The sequence below is a fragment of the Ipomoea nil genome, unplaced genomic scaffold, assembly GCF_001879475.1.
Source record: "Ipomoea nil cultivar Tokyo-kokei standard unplaced genomic scaffold, Asagao_1.1 scaffold1317, whole genome shotgun sequence".
Taxonomy (NCBI): Eukaryota; Viridiplantae; Streptophyta; class Magnoliopsida; order Solanales; family Convolvulaceae; genus Ipomoea; species Ipomoea nil.
In genome coordinates, this window is record NW_017617745.1 from 5,474,116 (window position 1) to 5,495,249 (window position 21,134).

The 21,134-nt window shown below is 39.7% G+C and overlaps 1 protein-coding gene across 2 annotated transcripts; it reads left to right on the plus strand.

Annotated features, from left to right (window-relative positions):
• The first annotated feature begins 12,804 nt into the window (after positions 1-12,804).
• Positions 12,805-16,137, plus strand: LOC109185145 (pentatricopeptide repeat-containing protein At2g22410, mitochondrial-like). 2 transcript variants are annotated; one of them, XR_002054946.1, is made up of 3 exons: positions 12,805-14,822; positions 15,602-15,770; positions 15,806-16,137. XR_002054946.1 is itself a non-coding variant. In XM_019335123.1 (2 exons), exons 1-2 carry the CDS (start codon positions 12,825-12,827, stop codon positions 15,707-15,709), a joined length of 2,106 nt encoding a protein of 701 aa, XP_019190668.1. In that variant the 5' UTR covers positions 12,805-12,824; the 3' UTR covers positions 15,710-16,137. The 2 variants fall into 2 exon arrangements, 1 of the variants encoding a protein (XP_019190668.1); XM_019335123.1 differs by having other exon boundaries at positions 15,602-16,137.
• Positions 16,138-21,134: the final 4,997 nt, after the last annotated feature.

The window sequence follows — 21,134 nt, forward strand, 5'->3', positions numbered from 1 at the left end:
ATGAATATAGCACTTTGAACAATGGGGATGGCGCTGATTGTGATTGCCCAAAAACTTGATAGATATGGTCTGTTCTTTATTAGAATTAGCATGTGTCAGAGCCTATGATGAACAATATCATGTTTGCTTGCAAGTCGTTCATTGGCGAATTATTGTTCGACAATACATAAGCCAACCGCTTTACTATGCATCCCTTTCATCTCTAACCACAAATATGACAAGTTCACAATGTGGGTTAAACAAATTTAAATTATTACTACTGTTATAAATTTTCTAGTCATTATCTCACTACCCATTATTTTAGTGTCCCACTACCCCTTTATTTAGTGATTTATGTACTGTTATTAAGAAAATTGACTGAAATAGGCAACTTTCATGAAAAATAAAAAAAGAGACAAGAATAAGAAACTTTTAAATTTGGTACAAAATAGGAAAAAATTCATTTGCGACTTGAGTTCTTGTCAGAAACGCAAATTGCACTTGAGTTTCTTGAAATTTTAAAAATAATTTTTTTCGATGAAATACCACAAACGCAAGTTGTACTTCTATTTCTTGTTGACCCATAAAACCTAGTAAATTTATAGGTGCACCAAACAAACATAATACTTGAGATGCGGAACGACCAAATCTAACTATCTTTGGGAAATGATAACAATTTGATTGATTTAGAAATTGCCATGAATTTTATAAATATAGGAGAAAATTATGATAAAAATGGTATAGTTGTCGACAACGTAACACAATTGCCTATATAATTGCTCGTATTATAATCTGGATCCAGAGCTAGGCACTAGAAGTATCATGACTATTTAACATATAAAATAGCAATTAAGGCATGACTCAACTCGCTAAGATAAATGTATTTTCTTTATAACACGTAAATGACATTAAGTTTCACTATTTAACATAATTGGCAATAAATAATAAATTTAGATATGCAGTTTATAGATGTCATGACCGAATACTAATGGGTCATTAGACACTAATATTTATTTGAAAAGTCCATGATAGATTTAATATTTTTGAAATGAGAGAAAATAAAAATCGCAATATGTATAATGTTAAATTATGAAGGTTTTATGTGTCTTTAAATGGTCAGCAGTTGACTTGAGTGTTTTTCTTCTTGAAGAAAGAATATGCAAATAATATGTGTCATTATGTATTCATTAAAGAATTGCTAATGGAGTTATTTATTTGTTAGCTTAGTCTATGACGATGACTTAACCATTATAATGACAAGCCAAAATTTAATTTTCTAAATCCAATTTTAAGAAATTTCAAATTAGCCATTTTCACTCCGTTAAAAAAAAAATTGCAATCAATTGGTGTTTGAATAAATTATTTTGAACACATTTTAAATCAATTCAACACCAAAACTTATTTTTTATTCCAAAATCCTAAATTTTCGGGTACTTCGTGTACCAAGTTTTAAACTGAGAAACCAATTTGAGTGAGACCGGGAGAATTCTGAGAAGCCTTAAACAAGTGTTCATCTATAAAACTCTTTGAGAAAATTCCTTTTCAACCCCAAAGTATTTTAAATAGCAATTCTAGCCCTTGGTCTATGGAGCATGGTGGACCACTAGACATCCAAAACCCTTTCCTGATTCATCTTCTAGCCAATGGAAATTACATTTTGTTGGAAAAAATAGCTTAAAATGACATAATAAGTGGCTATTCTGTGGTACAATTATCAGTGGGATCCACTTTCGATTTGGGTCGGGTTAAAGTGGATTCGGATTCTTCGTAGTGAGACGAAGAAATCGATATATTGTACGCTCAAAACGGATAATGGGTGAATGAGATATTGATTCTCAAAGTAGACCCATTTGAGTTGGAAAATGAAGGGAAAAAGTGAGGGGTCGTTTACTTCATTTCTCTGTTTTTCCATTTCCAGTTTTTCATTTCTCCATTTCTCCAATTTTTCTTCTCCATTCTGCCAGTTTTCCATTTCTCCAATTTTTCTTCTCCATTCTTTCAGCTTTCCATTTCTCCAATTTTTCTTCTCTATTCTTTCAATTCCCCATTTCTCTAATTTTTCATTTATCTAATTTTCTATTTATTAAGTACAATCATCTCATATATTATTTGTACATTTTTATAACAAAAATAATAACAACAACAACCATAATAATAATAATATTTTTTTTTTCATTAGTAGGAAGGGGATACCCAAGATGGAATTACAGTTTATACAAACATATTCACATTACGCCACGAGGGCAAGCCAAGCATGTCATCTTCAAGGCTTCCTCTAATTTCATCTGGAGGGTCATTTAATGATAGAAGACCATAATCATGGTTGATGGCCAACTTAGCTAGCGTGTCCGCAACACAATTTTGTTCTCTAAAGATATGGTTGATCTGCCAGAAGTCGAAGTGGTGAAGCTCCTGTCTACATGCTATAAGAATGTTCTGCGCGGCAGTGGTAGACACTCTAGACGCACAGAGAAAGTCCACTGCTTCATCCGAATCGCTTTCTATGTGAATCCTTCTGATGCCAATGGAGTGGGCGATTTGAATTCCTTTAAGGATTGCCCAAGCTTCGGCTTCAAAGGGTGTGCAAATTCCTAGCTTCACTAGGAACCCTGTTCTCCAACAGCCTGATGAGTCTCTAAACACCCCGCCACAGCCTGCAGCGTGTGAGTCCATAGCAACTGCTCCGTCGATGTTGAGCTTAAGGATACCATCCGGGGGTTTAGTCCAACAAAGCATCTTCCATGCCAGATCATTGGAAGGTTGAGTGCCTTTAGATCTTGTAAAAGAGCGGTTGATCTCGTTGGCTTGGGATGTGATCAAAGCGATTTTGGACTTCAAAGGAGTAAAAGAGTTGTTGAATACGGCCTCATTGCGCCATTTCCATAGCCACCAAAGTGTAATTGAAAAGGTAGAGTTGTCATTGCCCGGTTTTCTCCTAGAACCTTTGGCTTTTAGCCCTTCATCTAACCAATCGACCAAAGGGAGGTGGCGTAGCTGATCCTGATACTGTGGTAGGACGGCTTTCCAGACTTCCTCTGCAAGTGGGCAGAATCTTAGGATATGATCTGTGTCCTCTGTTGTCGTTAAACAGAACCAGCAATTCTCATCATTTGTGAAGCCACGTCTTCTTCGATTCTGGTTCGTCATGATTCTATTGTGTCTAACGAGCCATAGAAACGTACATATGCGGTTCGGCACTTTGAGTTTCCAAATATTATTCCACTTTGCCGCTTCCAGTGATTCCGTTGAGCCCATAGCTAATTCATATGCTGTGCTTACCGAACATTGACCATCATTTTCTTTGTACCAAACAATTTGATCTACTGCACTAGGATCTTCGATAAGAGTAAATGTAGCGAGCCTACTAAGAATAGGGGCTGGCAGGAGGCTATCAAGCATGTCCCAGTTCCAGCCTATTCCCAAAATCCAATAGTTAGTTACTACGTTATTTAGGAAGAAGGAGCTAATGGTGCAATCACAGCAGTACGCAGAGGAGAATCATCCAACCAAATGTCCGTCCAAAAGCGTGTGGATCTGCCATTTCCTATGTGCCATTTAATACCCCTTTGAAGGATGGGAAGGGCTTTGAGAACTCCTCTCCAAACAATAGAGTTGTTGTGTCTTGGCTGCCATGTTGAGAGATCTGTGGGTGTGACTCTGTACTTTCCTTTGAGGATTCTTACCCAAAGACAGCCTTCCTCTCGAAAGAATCTCCACGCTAGCTTAGTAAGGAAAGCCATGTTCATTTGTCTAAGATTTTTAAGACCCAAACCGCCATTCGCTTTGCTATCCGTCACCACTTCCCACTTTACTAGGTGGCATCTCCTTTCTCCGTCTTTACTGCCCCAAATAAAACCTCGAATACGTCTGTCAATGGCTTCAATCACTCCTACTGGTAATAACGTGGATTGCATGGTGAAATATGGAATAGCCGATAGCACAGACTGAGCCAGTACATGGCGACCAGCTAAAGATAGAGATCTGGACTTCCATCCAGCAAGTCTTGCTTGAACTTTATTCAACATGTCACTGAAGTTCCCACTGTTTATCCTACCATGAATTGAGGGAAGTCCCAAGTATCTACCTTTGTAATGCCCAATACTTGCTCAATTTCCCCCTGGGTCGCATGACTTGTATTCTTGGAGAAGAATACGGACGATTTTTGTAGACTCATACTTTGACCAGAAGCGGAGCAAAATACATCAAGGCATCTCTTCATCTCCAAAGCTTGGCAAGTGGTGGCTTCCCCAAAGAACACCAAATCATCTGCGAAAAATAAGTGTGTTATATTAGGAGCGTCATTAGACAATTTAATACCTTTCCACTGGCCAAGATTAACAGAATTTGTCACAATGTGACTCAATCTTTCGATACAAAATACAAACAAAAGAGGGGATATGGGGTCTCCTTGTCTGATTCCCCTTTCTGGGGGGAACCAATCAGATTGTTTGCCATTCCAAAGGACTGCTAGGCGTGAAGTAGAGACACAGTGCTTGATGTTTCTGACCCAAGCATGATTGAGGCCGATGTCCTGTAAGGTGTCCTCTATGAAGTTCCAAGAAAGTTTGTCGTATGCCTTTTCTAAGTCAACCTTCAAAACCATCCATCCCTTCTTTCCCTTTTTGTTTGCTAAGGAGTGTAATAGTTCCTGGTAGGCGAGGATGTTATCCGTAATTTGCCGGCCATGGATGAAGCTGGTTTGGTTGGGGCCTACAAGTTTCCTGGATATCGACTTAAGCTGTGATGACATGATTTTCGTAACCAGCTTATAGACCACATTACAGAGACCGATGGGACGGAATTGTCTGGCATACTCCGGTTTGTGGACCTTAGGAATAAGAGCGATAAACGTATCATTAATGCCAGAAGGAAAGAAACCATGATCAAAAAAATTGTTAACGAAATGAAAGAGTGATTCGCCAGTAGTAGGCCAGCTCTTTTGGTAGAATTCAGCCGTAAAGCCATCGGGGCCTGGTGCCTTGCAGGGTGACATTTCAAATAGAGATGCTTTGACTTCCTCCATCGTAATTGGTGAGTAGACAGGGATCCAGTCTGAATCGAGGAGTGAGGGAAAAGAGCCATGCTGCAAATTTTGCGTGTTTGCTCTACTAGTTTCTGAAAATAAGGCTCTGAAGTATTCTTGCATATAATTCCTGATCGCGTCAACTTCCAATAAGACTGAGCCATCTTCTTTTTTCAAGCTATCGATTCTGGTCTGACTTCTTCGGATTGAGGTTGCCAATTGATAAAACCGGGTATTTCTATCCCCGGAATTAATCCACTCTTCCCTCGACCTCTGAAACCATGTAAGTTCTTCTTGATATAGCGTTTCTTCTAGCTCTTTCCGAAGTCTGCGTTCCAGTTTAATCAAATCTGACCTTGTGGATATTGATAGACTTCTCTGAATGCCCTCCAGTCTTGCTAGTAAACGTCTCTTCCTTAGGAAGACATTTCCAAAGGTGGACTTATTCCACTCAGTAAGGGTCTGGACCAAAGCTGCAGAGTTAGTAATTAAATCCCGGTCTTCCTTCCATGATGATTGAACGACCGCCTGAAAGGTTCGGTGTGTCGTCCATGCCGTGTTGAACTTAAATCTATTGGGAGCAGTGTGCTGAGCAATTCCAAGCGTTGACACTAGAAGGGGCGAATGATCCGATCCAATCATGGGGAGATGGGAAATGCTTGCGTCTGGGAACCTTAGTCTCCATTCGACATTGCATAGTCCACGATCTAAACGTGCTCCTTTAAATGACGGGGTGTCTATACCTCTCATCCAAGTGTATGATGAACCCGAGTATCCAAGGTCCACCAAACCTTCTCTATGAATCCAACTGTTAAATGCTACACATCTAGAGGAAGAAAAAGTTTCCGGATTGCTGACTTCGCTTTGATCTGAGACAGAGTTGAAATCCCCAAGTGCCAGCCAAGGTCCTTGAGGATCGAAAGAGTGCCCTGAAAGATCTGCAAATAGCTTCCTTCTTAACGCTAAGTTTGGACTGCCATAGACTGCTGACATTAGCCATGGTAGTGCACCATCCTCGTGCACCTGGAATGAAATAAATTGAGGATGCGTGTAAAGTAGCTCGATAGATATTGGTTCCTTCCACAGTAACCAAATACCACCAGAATATCCAACTGCTTCTACCCTGCACCAATCACTAAAACCAAAAGATGAACAGATTTCGTTAGCCTGCATCCCTGAGACTTTTGGCTCAAAGAGGCAGACTAACGAAGGTTTATAAGTAGACAAAAAATATTTGAGGGTGCGCCTGAATAGGGCCGAGGCCGCACCCTGGCAATTCCAAGAAAGAATAAACATAAAAACAAGAGGAACCCAGAGAATGCGTCTATGGACGCAGGCTAGGAACCCTTTCACAAACCACAGGGTCAAGTTGACCAGTATCCTCCTGCATGATCTCGGTATGGTGTGCATCTAGTTCCGAGTTGTTGTCAGTATCAGGAGGAACTTCTTTAAAGGTGTTCTCAAAGTCTGCAAGCATGGGGGTAACTTGAGCATCATCCATCTGTTGAATTATATGAGTGGTGACCGTTCTTCCCCCATTAGAACCTCTGACCAGAATATGTTCCTGTTCTGCCGCTGCTCTATTAGGAAGAAGACCTCTACCTCCTCCTCCTCCTCTGCCTCTGAAAGTTCCTCGACGGGGTGTGGTGGGGTGAGTTCGAGCTGCTTGTGGCTCTAGTGGCCTAGAGATCGTCTCGGGATCTCTTGGAACAACCCGTTGTAGTCCTCCACGATAAGTTGTCCTAATTCTCGGAAGGTTTCTAGGTTGTTGCTGTACCTCCATGGGGGCGATTGGGGCCATGGGCCGAAGAGCTTCTTCTGCCTCCTCCAAGCCGTCCAGAGGCGCATAGCGAGATGGAGAGACAACCTCAGGTGGCCGGTGGGGAGTGTTTTCTGTAGCCATTTGTTGTCTCGGGTTCTGTTGGTCCGCACCAGGCATGGTTGTGCGTCTATTCCGGAATCTTCTTTCCCTTCTGGTTACCAACATCCAAGCCCCGTATTTTTCTTTGGGTTTCTGTACCGGAGGAGCAGGCGGTGGCCTCTCATTCGTACCAATCGAATTCTCCTCAACAGCTGGTGGTGGAGGAGCATCTTTTCCACAAAGGTCCATACGATGACCGTAGACGCCACATTTGAAGCAGATTTGGTGGATTCCCTCGTACTCGATCGGCCATTCCGTCATGTTAATCACAAAGTTGGACAAGAGCGGCTTAGTAATATCCAGTTCTACACATACTCTTGCAAACTTACCCTTCGAAGCTAGACCAGTCGTAACATCAATCTTGATTGGTTTCCCGATCGAAATTCCGATTTTCTTTAAAAACTCTTCGTCAAAGTATTCAATTGGGAGCGAAGGGAAGCGTATCCACGCCAAAATCTTATCCGTTCTGCTGCTTCTTGGGTCGAAATTTGGTCTCCAAACTTGTGTAATTAGGTAATGGTCAAGGACCATCCATGGACCACCGAGTTTTACCGCTTCATAATCGGCAAGAGTTTCGAATTTAGCTATATAATAATCGTTGGTGAGTGCAATTAAATCGAAACTAGCCTGTGTCTTCCACATTCTTTGTAATCGTTGGAGCAGGAAAGAATATCCCACGGTTCTGCCCAGTACGCGCAGTATGAGAGACCTACGCCATGGCCGGCGAAGTCTCTTCTTTTCTTCTTTCGTAACCTTGATGACTGGATAGTCGAAGGAGCGACCGTCTTCTTCCATAGTATCATCATCAGACTCTTCTGCTTCCTCAGTTGATTGAAACGATTCTCTGCGATTCCAGACCTAATTCGGTGTTACCGCCGGCGTCCTCCATTGAGACGATTCCGGCGAAAAAGCTCTCGGTTCAGTGGGTGACTCCATAGGAACCTGTTCGGGAGAGGGCTCAGCAGTCGTTCCTACCGCATCCCGTCCTCGCTTGGCCTTCTTGGTACTCCTTTCTAGCAAGTCTTGATCTTCCGGCGACCGATCGGTCGCCGCCGGAGAAGAGACAGTTGAGAGAGAATCTATTACCATATCCTAGAGAATTTGTGCATCACTCAAGATAATAATAATATTATTATTATTATGAAGAAGAGGCTAATAATAATAATAATAATAATAATAATAATAATAATAATAATAATAATAATAATAATAATAATAATAATAATAATAATAATAATAATAGTAATAATAAAAAACTGTAAAAGAAGCTAAAAAGCTGAAGCTAATTATTATTATTATTATATATTAATATAATTAGGCGCACAACAAGGCCATTAGGTGAAACGGCTGAAGAGAAAAGAAAATTAAACCAAGGCGCACGCTTAGCAGGTTTCGAACTGGAAACCTTTCATAAAGGTATTGTTCACGCGTATTTTCCTCCATTCTTCCATTTGGAGAAGTCTAATTCTCCTTTCTCCAAAATTGTATAGAAAGTGGAAGAATGGAGATAGAGATTAAAATTGGAGACATAAATTTAGTAAACAAGTTTTCCAATTTTCCTTTTTCCACTTCTCCAATTTTCTATTTTTCCAGAAAATCCTCCATTTTTCCAAGTTAGTAAACGACCCCTGAGCTTTTGTCCCACATTGGTTTGGAAAGTGGATTTGCCCCCCCTTATATACAAGAGCTCTTTTGAAGCTTGTAGAATTGTATAGCATAGAGGCTCTCTCGCGCGGGGGGGGGGGGGGGGGGGGGTGGTGTAAATCAAATTCCAACTAGCAGAGATTGAAATTGTGAGGGCATAACTAATATAAGATAAGTATGCTCATACGCTCATCAGGATACAATCAGAATGTTAAGTGGACGATTAATCTGCATTCTTGATGAATATGAGCATAATCTTGTGTTTATGCTTGCTTTAGAGCTTGTATGTTAGGCGTATACTTGAGTTGATGTGCCATATCTTCATTTCCGAGCTATATTTGTTGTTGGTTTGATTTTGGTTGAGTTTTGTTGAGTTTGGAGTTGATTATTGCATTCTGGAAATGTTCCCGAAACCCTACTAGTTTCTACTAGTTTCTACAGGTTTTTGGTCACACGGGGGTAATCGACGGGCCCCGGCACACTCGCCGGACCACCCGCGTGAAGGCCGGAGGGGTGAGTGGCAGGGGCTGAAGGACCCGCCACCACACCCATGTTGTTCCCACGGGGGAACATATCGGGCCCTTTTACCCCCGCTGGTTGTATGTTGTTTGGCTTCTGGGATTGTTTTCTTGTATCCCGTGCACTTGTGAGTATTTGTTGATGTTACGTAAGTCTAGAGCGGTGTATTATGAGCCTATTGATTAGGATTTGAGTTTTGATTCGTTGTAAAGATCCAATCTTTATATTCGTTAGATTATTGTTGAATTCTATGTTGAGAATCATTTGTATATCCTTCGTATGAATCCTTGTGATTATTCTATTGACTCGTATGCTAGTATTGTTGCTCCTTTGATGCTAATATGAGATCTTTTGGTATCATTTGCTTGATTCTTGATTGAGTTGTTGACTTGAACCTATCTATTCGTTGTAACACTTCGTTGGAATCCTTTGATATCGAGCTATTGCCTTTGGAATATCTTTCTTGTATCTTTCTTGAAATCCATTGACTTTGAGCTATCATTGTAAGCTTATACCGTTATTATACCTTATCTTTGAATCCCTTGATATTGAGCTTTGATTGAGATTATTCGTTGTGAATATCCTTCTTGTGGAATCTATCTCTTTGCTTTGCTTCTTGAGATTCCCTTTGTTGCATTGTGTTGAATCCTTATTGAGATTGTTATGCTGGGACATTGGACAGTGTGGGGACTTATTGATTTGAGATTGGCGGGTCTCTAGCTCTGTTTGCAATGGGTCATGTTGGTGTAGGAAGCCCTTGACAGGTCAGTGGTGTGGAAAGCCCCGATCAACCATTGTGAACTAATCCGGTAGTGTGGAATAAGCTCTGGGTTGCCGTTTGGATTTGTGATTTGCGGGCAACCTAGTAAACATTTATCTTGGGTTGTAAGATCTAGTTCTACTTACTGGGGCTTGGAGATCCCAATAAGGGTGTATACACTTAAGGAATTAGAACTGCCTCCATTTGATTAGAGTCATTGACTCCGCGTGATATTGAGATTGTGTCCATGAGTGGACTTGAGCCGTCTGGGAGCCCTCCACACTTATCCACTAGTATTTGAGTCACTGAGGTTGGCTTTGCGATATTTGGATTGTTGATTGTCCCTGTGTGGACTTGAAACTTAGAATTGATATTGATATTGATTGTGTGACTATAATGAAAACTGGACTATGCTTGAATAATGTGATTGATCTATCCTTCTTATTGTTTTTCACTCTATACTGTTATCTCTTTGAATCAGTATCATTGTTAATACCCTTGTTGTATATTGTTGAGTATATATCACGTGTTGGCCTTGATTTGATTCCATTTCTATCATTTATTGAATTAGAGTTGATTAGAGAAATATATATGTATTCCCAAATCTCAAAACCTATATTGGAGTATGAAAAGTATATTTATGTATCTTTACACATTGGAGTAGGATTACTTAGCATCTATTGCTAATTCTTTTAAAATATTTTCAGGTCGCTAACTAGAAGAGATAGTATAGTCCTATCCTTTATGTTGAGTAGGTCGTTTGATGAATTATGTAGTTGGTTATGTATAAAAGTCGTGTAATAACCTTATTGAGTTATGAATTTAGTATTAGCCTGTACATTTGGGTTTAGAATAACCTAAGTGTTTTCCCTTATTATTGTGTATAACCTAAGTTCTGTATTTAGAATTGCCCGTGTATACAAAGTTAGATATTTCCCTTATTTGAGTGCTATAGTGGGCAATTGCCCTAGTTTTTGTTGGAGGAGCATTATGGCCTCACATAGCCTAATTTGTCGTCGAATTAGACGCAGAATTGGAAGTGGTGCAACTACAATGGTATGGGGTGTTCCGTGGTTACTGGGTGATTCTGAACCTATGATTCAAACCGAAAGGCCTAGCTATTTGGAGAATTTTAAGGTTTCTGGTCTGATTGATCCTGTGTCTTTATCTTGGGATAAGTCATTACTTGATGAGTTGTTTTTGGCATATGATATTCAGCGTATTCTTCATATTCCTGTGAGCCCATGATTGGTGGTATTGGCATGGGGACCAAAGGGAGTACACGGTGAAAAGTGGTTACCGTCATCATTGGGGATTTTGCCCATCCGCCTACAAGTTTTATGTCGTGCAATAGGATATGGAGATTGAAAGTTCCTCCTAAATGGAATTTTTTTTTTGTGACGGGCTGTGAATAATGTGCTTCCCACTACATCTAACTTATATAGTATGTGGGAAGAGGTTTCTCTTACATGTCTAATGTGTGGTACTCATAATGAAACTATCATGCATTCACTTGTTAATTGCGATTATGCTCAGCGTGTTTGGCATGCATCTGGTTTGTTGGTGCAGCTTGTGGATGGGATTGATTTTGGTGGCTGGCTGGCAGAAATGTTTCATACAATGGAGGAAACTCATGTGTGCCGCATGGTGGCTGTTATGCATGCACTTTGGCTACAGCGTAACTCGGCAGTATGGGAGTCCAAATTGGTTCATCCCCTACCTCGTCTCCGGGTGCGCATTTGGAAGGATCATGGTTCGGCGGTGGTCTGCGCCTTTGACGCAAGCTTCAATGCGGCTAACGGGGAAGCCTCCCACGGCGCTGTTTTGCTCTCGGCAGCGGGAGGTTTTCTGGCAGCTCCCAATGGGATCTTGTCGACTAGTACGGGACCGTTTATGGCGGAGGCGTTTGCTTTTAAGGAGGCACTTTCATGGTTACGGGGCGGAATGTCAAGGATGTGGTGCTTTATTCGGACGGTTTGAATCTTTGTCATTATCTTTACTCGCATTTGGCTAGTATCCGCTCGTATGATAGTTTAGTTCTTTCAGATTGTAGGCGTTTGATGTGTTCTTTTGATTCTTGCTCTATTTCTTTTATTCCCCGAGCTTTAAACCGGGTTGCACATTGTTGCGCTTACACAGGCACATTCGATATATTGGGAGTCAGTACCTCCTGAATTTGTTACTTCTTTGCTCAATTAATATTGGCATATAGCAGCTTTTACTTTCAAAAAAATAAAATAAAATTGTATAGAGCAATAATTTAATGACGGAGTCTACAATTTAAAGATAATGAATGGACTAAAACCTCATCTTCTCTAGAAAAAATTATCAATAATAATTGTGAGTATGAAATCTAATGGTGTTGAAACAATAAGAGTTAATTCCACCAATGGTCCTCTAACTATATTGATTTTTCAAAATTAGTCATTGCCTTTTAATTTGGACACTTTAGGTCCTTTGATTTTCAATTTCTTTCCAATTGAAGTCCTTTCATCAGAATACGGTTAATTGAATTTTAAATGAAGGGGTAAACTCATCATTTCACCTGCCTATGTATTATTCTTAGTATTTCTCCATTGTATACGTGATATATCTTAGTCGAAATCCTAAAATGTTCCTCGTCGTTCCCCATTTGCTGACTACTCGTGTGTGCGTTCCTTTATTATTGAGATGTTTACAAAGTATAATAGCGAAATACGAAGGGAGAAATACGAAGAATTATACATAGGCAGGTGAAAGGACGAGTTTACCCCTTCATTTAAAGTCTAATGAACTGTATTCTAACGAAAGGACCTCAACCCCTTCATTTAAAGTCTAATGAACCATATTCTAACGAAAGGACCTCAATTGGAAAGAAATTAAAAGTCAAAGGACCTAAAGTGTCCAAATTAAAAGTCGATGACTAATTTTGGAAAATCACTGTAGTCGGAGGACCATTGCTGGAATTAACTCAAACAATAGTAAGGTTGTAATTTGGAATGTTGGTTTACCAATTGGCAGGAAATTCATGCAAGTTTGAGTCTACTGGTATCTCCATGTTATCCAAACCCCAAGCTCTACTCCGGTTCTACAGGTCTTTTTCCTCAAACCAGAAATGGAATTCAAATCAACAGCCGAATTTAGTGATCACTCACCCAACTCTCCTCCTCATCGAGTCCTGCAATTCCATGTCCCAGCTCAAGCAAATCCAGGCCAACATGACAAGGACCGGCCTCATCTTTCACACCTTCCCCGTCAGCAGACTCCTATCCTTTTGCGCTTTGGATGATAGCGGAGATATACATTATGCGCGGTTGCTTTTTTCGCAAATTTCAGAACCCAATGTGTACATTTGGAATACCATGATCAGGGGTTACGTTAAGGCTGAGCTTCAAGAAATGGGGTTGTGTGTTTTCGGTAGAATGGTTAGGGAGAATATAGAAATGGATGAAAGAAGCTATGTTTTTGCGCTGAAAGGGTGTGGGGTTTTAGGAGGGTTTTGGGTGGGGGAATCCGTGCATTGTAGGATTAGGAAAGTCCGGTTTGACGAAGATTTGATCGTGAGAAATGGGTTGGTTCATTTTTATGGGCAGAGTGGGAGGGTGAAGGACGCGAAGAAGGTGTTCGATGAAAGTCCTGTGAGGGATGTAGTTTCCTGGACTTCGTTGATTGATGGGTACGTGAGAAAGAATATGGCTGATGAGGCATTGGCGTTATTTCGTATGATGTCTTCCAGTGGGGTTGAGCCCAATGAGGTTACAATGATAGCAGTGTTCTCTGCTTGTGCACACAAGGGGGACTTGATGTTGGGGAAGTTCTTTCATGAATCTATGGAGAAGAGAGGCGCGAAATGTGGCTTGAATTTGCTGAATGCTATATTGGACATGTATATAAAGTGTGGCAGTTTGCCTTTGGCCAAAGAGCTCTTTGAGAAGATGGAAGTAAAGGATGCTTTTTCGAGGACAACCATGATCAATGGGTATGCCAAAAATGGGGAAGTGGACCTAGCAAGGAAGTGCTTCAGTGACATGCCACACAGAAATGTGGTTTCTTGGAATGCAATGATTGCATGCTACTCACAGAACAATAGACCAAAGGAGGCCTTGGAACTTTTCCATGAAATGGAAAGAAGAGGTCTGGCTCTCATGGAGACCACTTTGGTGTGTGTGCTTTCTGCGTGTGCTCAATCAGGTTCCTTGGATATAGGCAGACGGGTTCATGATTATTATGTTAAGCAAAGGCGGATCAAATGCAGTGTAATTCTAGTGAATGCATTAATCGACATGTATGCAAAATGCGGAAGCATTGATGCTGCTGAGGAGCTCTTCGCTGAAATGCCCGAAAGAGATTTGGTGTCCTGGAACTCATTAATCGTGGGGTGTGCTTCTCATGGGTTTGCTGGGAGGGCACTTACCCTTTTTGAACAAATGAGAACTTTGGGATTTATTCCCGATGAGATCACATTTGTGGGTGTACTATCAGCTTGTGCACATGCTGGATTGGTGAATGAAGGCTGGAAGTATTTGAGGGCGATGGAAATGTTTGGATTAGTGCCAGCAAAGGTGCATTATGCCTGCATGATTGATTTGCTGAGTCGAGTTGGGCAACTTAGAGATGCTTATGAGCTGATATTATCAATGCCCATGGAACCGGATACAGCGGTTTGGGGTGCCCTGCTTAATGGTTGCAGAATGCATGGAAATGTTGAGCTAGGTAAACTTGCTGGTGAGAAACTTATAGCATTGGACCCTGAAGATAGTGGTATTTATGTGCTTCTTGCAAGTTTATGTGCTAATAAGCGAAAATGGGGTGATGTTAGTAAGTTGAGAAGCATGATGAGAATTAAAGGTATCAAGAAGAATCCAGGGCGTAGCTTGATAGATGTAGAGAGAAAGTTACACGAATTTGTGGCTGCAGATGAATCACACCCTCGATCCCAAGCTATATATAAAGTGCTTAATGAGATAGTCTTGCTGTCGAAATTGGAAGAATATCAATTAACTTCTGCAAACCCTGCAAATTTATTTTCTTAAAGAGAACCTATTTCTACATCCTGCAATCTACAACTAGTTATTTTCTTCTGTGCTGTGGTGGGTGACCTGTAATTGACTTTTTGAACCTGCAAACTTGGAGATTGAATCTGCAAGTTTCACAAAGTCATGTACTTGAGATGCTGAGAGCTGACTGCATATGTTAAAGAGTGTTGCAACTAAAGGATTGATTGTCTTTAGTGTAATCACTTTGCAGAATCATTCTTGCCGGAGGGTGAATTCCTTGATATGGGTCTAGGAGAATTTACAGCCATTAACTCGGAAATAGTTGCCCCGTATAGCTACCTCAAGTGGTAGACCACCTGACCTGAATTCAGCACTCCAGTGACAGGGTGGGGGTTCGACTCCCACAACATCTTGGAGCTTAGGCTTTCTAGATTGGAGATTGGGCTCCCAAGTTGGCAGAAGCGTGGAGATGAATCCCTAGTGCGCAAAGTTCACGACACAAGTGACTGGGAGGGTGGGAGTTCGACTCCCACAACATCTTGAAGCTAGAGCTCCCTAGATTGGAGATTGGACACCCCAAGTTGACAGAAGTATGGAGATGAATCCCTAGTGTGTAGATGGACCCCGAGTCGTCAACGACATAGAGTGCCTAGGAGGCTATTCAGTCTAGCGTAAGCTGAAAACCTAATGGATCGAAAAAACTTGGAAATAGTTTTCTGTTATATCATCATGACAATAATGTTTTCCCATTTTACTCTAATGAAAGAGAAGTACAGAAGTTTGCAGTCTTACCAGTAGAGAATATATTTCAGGAACCATTACATTCTGATCAAGTTAAACAAGGAAACAAGGATAACAAGCCACTGCACATTGCTATCTATGCCTAGTGATCTTCACCAGTCAACATAGTTAGATATGTCAATTTACATCCTCAGCTATTCTCTAAGAGTCTTTAATCAGCAGTAATATCCACAAAAGCTACTGTCTTTAGTATATGCGTATCGGGATTTAAATCCAGGCACAACCCTCCCTATACCAAAAGCTATTCTAGTTTAAACCCATCTCTAGAACATGATGTGATTCCTATGTTAGTTCCATGGTTTTGTCAATTGTCATGCCCTACTAACAGCAGCTAGTAATTTACCAAAAACGTCCTTCACCGGGACACAAGCAACAGATGGCAGCATAGCTTCTCCTTTGAACGCTTTTCTTGACCCGTTTGAAATCTGATGCTTTTTCAATGATTTTACAGGAACTTCTGCAGAACTTTCACAGGCTCGAGTAATCTTCTTGTCCTCACAGGTTGAAGGCAAAAGAGGCGAATAACTGACGGGAGTCCTCTTAGAAGTTTTCCAAACTAGTGGACGTGTTCGACTCAAATGGCGGTGGAGCAATTCCTCACCGAGATTGTTCTTTAGAACTCGAGCTTCTCCCATGCCTTCCAGCACTTCTATGTTAACGGGGTGCCCTACAATTGCCTTCCCGTTTAATCTGCTCATCATACTCACAAGGGGAACATGCACTTCTCTGTAGCTAGCTAGAACTTCAATCTCCACATCCATCAATGTTTCCTTAGCATCTCTGGAAAACGCAATTTGGCGGGGTGCAGGGACAGCTCCTTTGTAGTAGTCTAGGACGCAACTCCTATCATCATCTCGAGCCACAGGCCTCCTGCAAACCTGTTGAATACTCAGTTTCCTTTTCATTTCGCGTTTTTTCAGCTTAGCAGAACCTGCAGCCTTGTCATCAACAGAGGACTCAGAGGAGTATCTGATCACACCTCGCCTCTTTCTGTACATGTTCTTATGTCGCTTCACGTATATATCTGAGCATTTTAGTCAGGTAATAGCATCAAAATCACCAAAGAGATTTATACACTAGTTGGTTTAGCATTAGCAGCATCAAAATCAGAACACGAAATCCAGCAAATTTGATCATCTTATGCAAAGCTTTCATGTAGAGCACAGAAGAAGAAAGAAACCCACCAGACTATGCAAATAAGTGAAGGAGAAACATTAACCTGATGGCGCTTTCGAGCTTCTCATTTCTACTTCATTCTCACTCTCAGAAGATTCTGATTTCACTGGTTCAGAGGTTCCTTTAGCAGATGCATGGAAAGGGTTCGGTGATCCCTTCGACGAGTGAGACTTAATTGATTGCTCCATACAATCTCTCGATTCAATAGAGAAATAGACGCGCTTGCTTCTTTTAGCCCTGGAACAAGATTCTTGCTGCATATCACTCCCTGAGTCAAAACTAACCCACCATTAGCAATAGATAAACAATGATTAAGAAAAACAATGATATGATAGTTGATAGTACCTGGCCTTTTAAGTTTGTTTTGCAGGGCCTGCCTCTCGAGCTCAAGAGCACGAAGAATGGCATCTTCACGACGGGCATACTTGAGGTTCTTGGTTGAAGCCTTTGTAGATTCAGCCTTTCTAATACATTCATCAAATTCTCCACACCTAAAGGCTTTTATGAACTTAGAGCTCTCCAGATTGTACCAATCCCTGAAAGGTTGTTGGTTCACAAACACATATATATATAGGTAGTGCAAAAAAATACAAGAAAGAATGGACATCAGATGGTAAAAGCTAGCAAAACCCAGAACTCTATATAACTTCTGGACAAGAAATTATGTGATTCCAACATTACTGATCCTATAATATATGTTTTGACTCCTATACCACCTTAATCTTTCATTGTATTGTCCTCCCATCCATCTGAGATAGATTATGAAACTGCAATCTAAAGATAAGAGTAGAAAAAGTAAACGCCACTAATTGTACATAAGAATCCAACAAAGTTTAACATAAGATTCTGACATATCAAATCAACAAAATAACATCAAAACCAATTCCAAGAAAACATTAAAGCCTAAATTTACAGGTAATAAACCCCCTCCCCATTTTCTTATTTTCTTTATTTAACAAGTTTAAGGGCTCCAAAATCTATATATGCTTTACCCTGCAGGTGAGTAAATGAAGGAAAAGAAAGAAAGTGGCTTACACGGAGGAGTTATCTCGGCCAAGAAGCTTGACTTTAGCTCTGGAAGCAGTAAAAGGAAAGTGGTGATGAGAGAGTGAACCCATGACTGTTCCTGGCCACCATATCCCATTTTTTCTGCGAACCCACACTAAGCTTCCCACTCTCACTTCTCTTCCTTCTTCTTCTTCTTCTTCCCCGACTGCTGCTGCTGCGCCCATTTTGATCTCTTGGTGTTTCAGATACAGGAAGCTAAGCGGCCAAAGATTTCATGGTTTTCGGAGAGGGTTTATGGGTTTGTTTGTTTGGAGGGAGAGAGTACAACAGTTAACAATGGATGGAGATGGCCTGGGGTGGTGGAAAGGTGTCCCAATGCCGCTCTGCTACCTGTTCTTTGACTGTACGAAAATGAGCCGTTTGTCTTTTGTATCTTTTGTCGTTTTCTAAGTGTTTTTTTTTTTCTTTCTTTTTTATTTTCTTCATCACCAAGATTTGAAAAATCAAAGAACCAAATTCGGGCCAATCCGAGTCAATATGACAATAGATGCATACTTATAACTACCAATAGTTATTGTGTGGATCACGGTCTAAAAACGATATTGTTTCACGTAATTTTTTTCACACAACTTGTTGCAGTATACATTTTTAAAACTCATAATGTATATTATTTTAACACATAATGCATATTATTTTACCCCATAAATTTCATTATTCTAACTCATAATGTACATTATTCTAACACATAATGTATATTATTCTAACATATAATGTATATTATTATCTTAGCTAGGAGTTTCATTATTTTAGCACATAATGTACATTATTCTAATTCATAAATACGTCCTTTTGGACTGTGGTCCACACAATAATTTGCTTGTAACTACAAGGTAAGGAGTTCGAATTCTTGCCCCCTTAGTTTAAGTCAAATTAGCTATGGGTAACTTAAGTTGGTATACTTACTTGTGATCTTTTGTCGGCTAGAGTCACAAGAGCAGGGTTTACCTACACCCGAAAGAGTTGTGGGGTTTCCCTCCTAGTCATCATTAAAAAAATAAATAAATAAAATCTCCTTAAATTTTATCCTTATTATTTTTTCACTACAAAAATGTAATAAGTAATAGTGAATTAATCTTATTATTATACTTATTGCATAAATTAATTAAAGAGCATTACAACACGAGAGTTGTAGAAAAAATTATTTGTATTAAAAAAGTTTCATAAAAGTAAGAATAAATTGATATGTACAAATATTTTTAATTGATGTTCATAAAAATTGATAATGAAGAGTAAAATTGTAATACTTCAATTTATTCTAGTATGTAACTTTTTTAGCAATTAATATTTTTAAATTTTGTATTAAAATGCATGTGACTTAGATTAATCAAATAAAAGAAATTAACATTAGTTATAATAGACTATATAATTAACTAGAAACAATTGTAATATTGTTGTGATAATATTTTAGGGAAGCAAGTACAATTTTGAGAGGACAAATGTACAATGTAATTAATAACCATAAAATACTAATATTGAATCCTAAAATAGTGCCAAGAGATACTATTTATACAATAATGTCCCAAAATAAATACATCAAGTCACTAGGACAAGAACCATGCTAGAGGGGAGAAAGAAATCAAGGTTCAAACATCGGCGTCGACAGTGTGAGAACTATGCTTAAAGTGGACAGATTCATTGTCTGCACTGGTATTTGGCCGTGTCTGCTGAAGCCATTGAGTCACTGTGATTACATCCTCTCAAATGCTCTGTCAGGCCGGGATATGGGGAGACATTGTGATTGGGGATTCAACATTTTGAGAGAAGAAAAACCATGCTAGAGACCCATACAATTATCATTTATCACACTCTAATAGTCACTCCCTAACATGTCATTTTTTATTAGATGTGTAAATTGATTGGATTTCTTATTAACTCATGATATGGTCAATCAATTTACCAATAATTCATGAAAATAAATAATTTTCTTTTTCTTTTAAAAAAACTAGTAATAGGACAAGAAGCATGCTAGAGGGGAGAAAGAAACCAAGGTCTAAACATTGGTGGCGGCAGTGTGAGAACTATGTTTAAAGTGGACAGATTCCTTGTGTGCATCGGGATTTGACCTTGTCGGCCCTGTCTGCTGAGTTACTATGGTTGACATCTTCTCTAATGCTCTGTCAGGTCGGGATATGAGGACTCTTAAGATTGAAGATTCAACTTTTTGGAAAAAGAACAACCATGCTAGAGACCCATACAATAGATATGTAAGGGCGTAGATATGTAAGGACTCCGTAACTCATATGACATGACCTTTTGACATTCTTGATGACATCCTTCTCTATTGACTTTCAAGGCAATAATACATCATTATTCTTGATTTGTTTTTTTTTTTTAATTCTTAATCTCAAAACATGACATTCTCGATGACATCCTTCTCTATTGACTTTCAAGGCAATAATACATCATTATTCTTGATTTTTTTTTTTAAATTCTTAATCTCAAAACTAAAACTAAATCCTGGAATAGCTATAGCCTAGGAACCCTAGTTTCGCCCTTGGTTTTAAAGTTAAAGGTGTAAAAATGAAACAATTAAGAGTCAAGACCAAATTATAATCAAAGGAGCAAGTGAAATAAACTCCTATAGTATATAAGTTTGAACCCCAAATTCAAGGGTTCTCATGTCTCTAAATCTGGAGATTTGTGAGAGGAGATAAATCACAAGACGTGTCTTGATGGTGAGAGAAACCTAATTTGGGGCACAATAACAACCGATATGAGCTAGCGACAGTAAAGAGGAGACCTCGGCAAAAGGCAAAGTCCAGCAATTGAGAGTGTTGTGGATTCTATAAAAATGCTTATATGCGTACATAACAGTGTGAGTGTCTCATGTATGTATATATTGTAAAGACTGCATTAGGTAGATCATTTGGGCATCGAACTAGTATAAGTTTTCAAATGAGCGAAAGCCCCGACAAGCCTAGTGAAGGAGGAACGACGACAACTTTGCAAGATTTCTTAGGTTTCCAGACGACCATGACTAGGCCTTTGTTGTTTTTTTTTCCTAATAGTAAGGAGAGACGCAAGTGGGTCTCCTTACCATAATGACCCCTCTCTTAACCGGAGCCAGCCAAAGAGAAACACAAGTGGCAGTTTCACATTAACAAACCATAAATATAATATTTTCAGAATTTTCAAGAAACTCGTTTGAAACTCTTGCATTTCTAACAAGAAACACATGTCCCAAATGAACTTTTCCCAATATTATGCATTTTTAAAAAGCTTCTTATTTTCATCATTGCCTATCGAAAGTTACCCATTTTTGTCATT

Bases quoted from the DNA above. Each gene is read 5' to 3' on its own strand.
- LOC109185145 (XM_019335123.1), top strand. From the start codon at position 12,825: ATGTTGGTTTACCAATTGGCAGGAAATTCATGCAAGTTTGAGTCTACT. The intron at 14,823-15,601 runs TTAACTTCTGCA...GAAGTACAGAAG, and splicing joins CGAAATTGGAAGAATATCAA to TTTGCAGTCTTACCAGTAGA.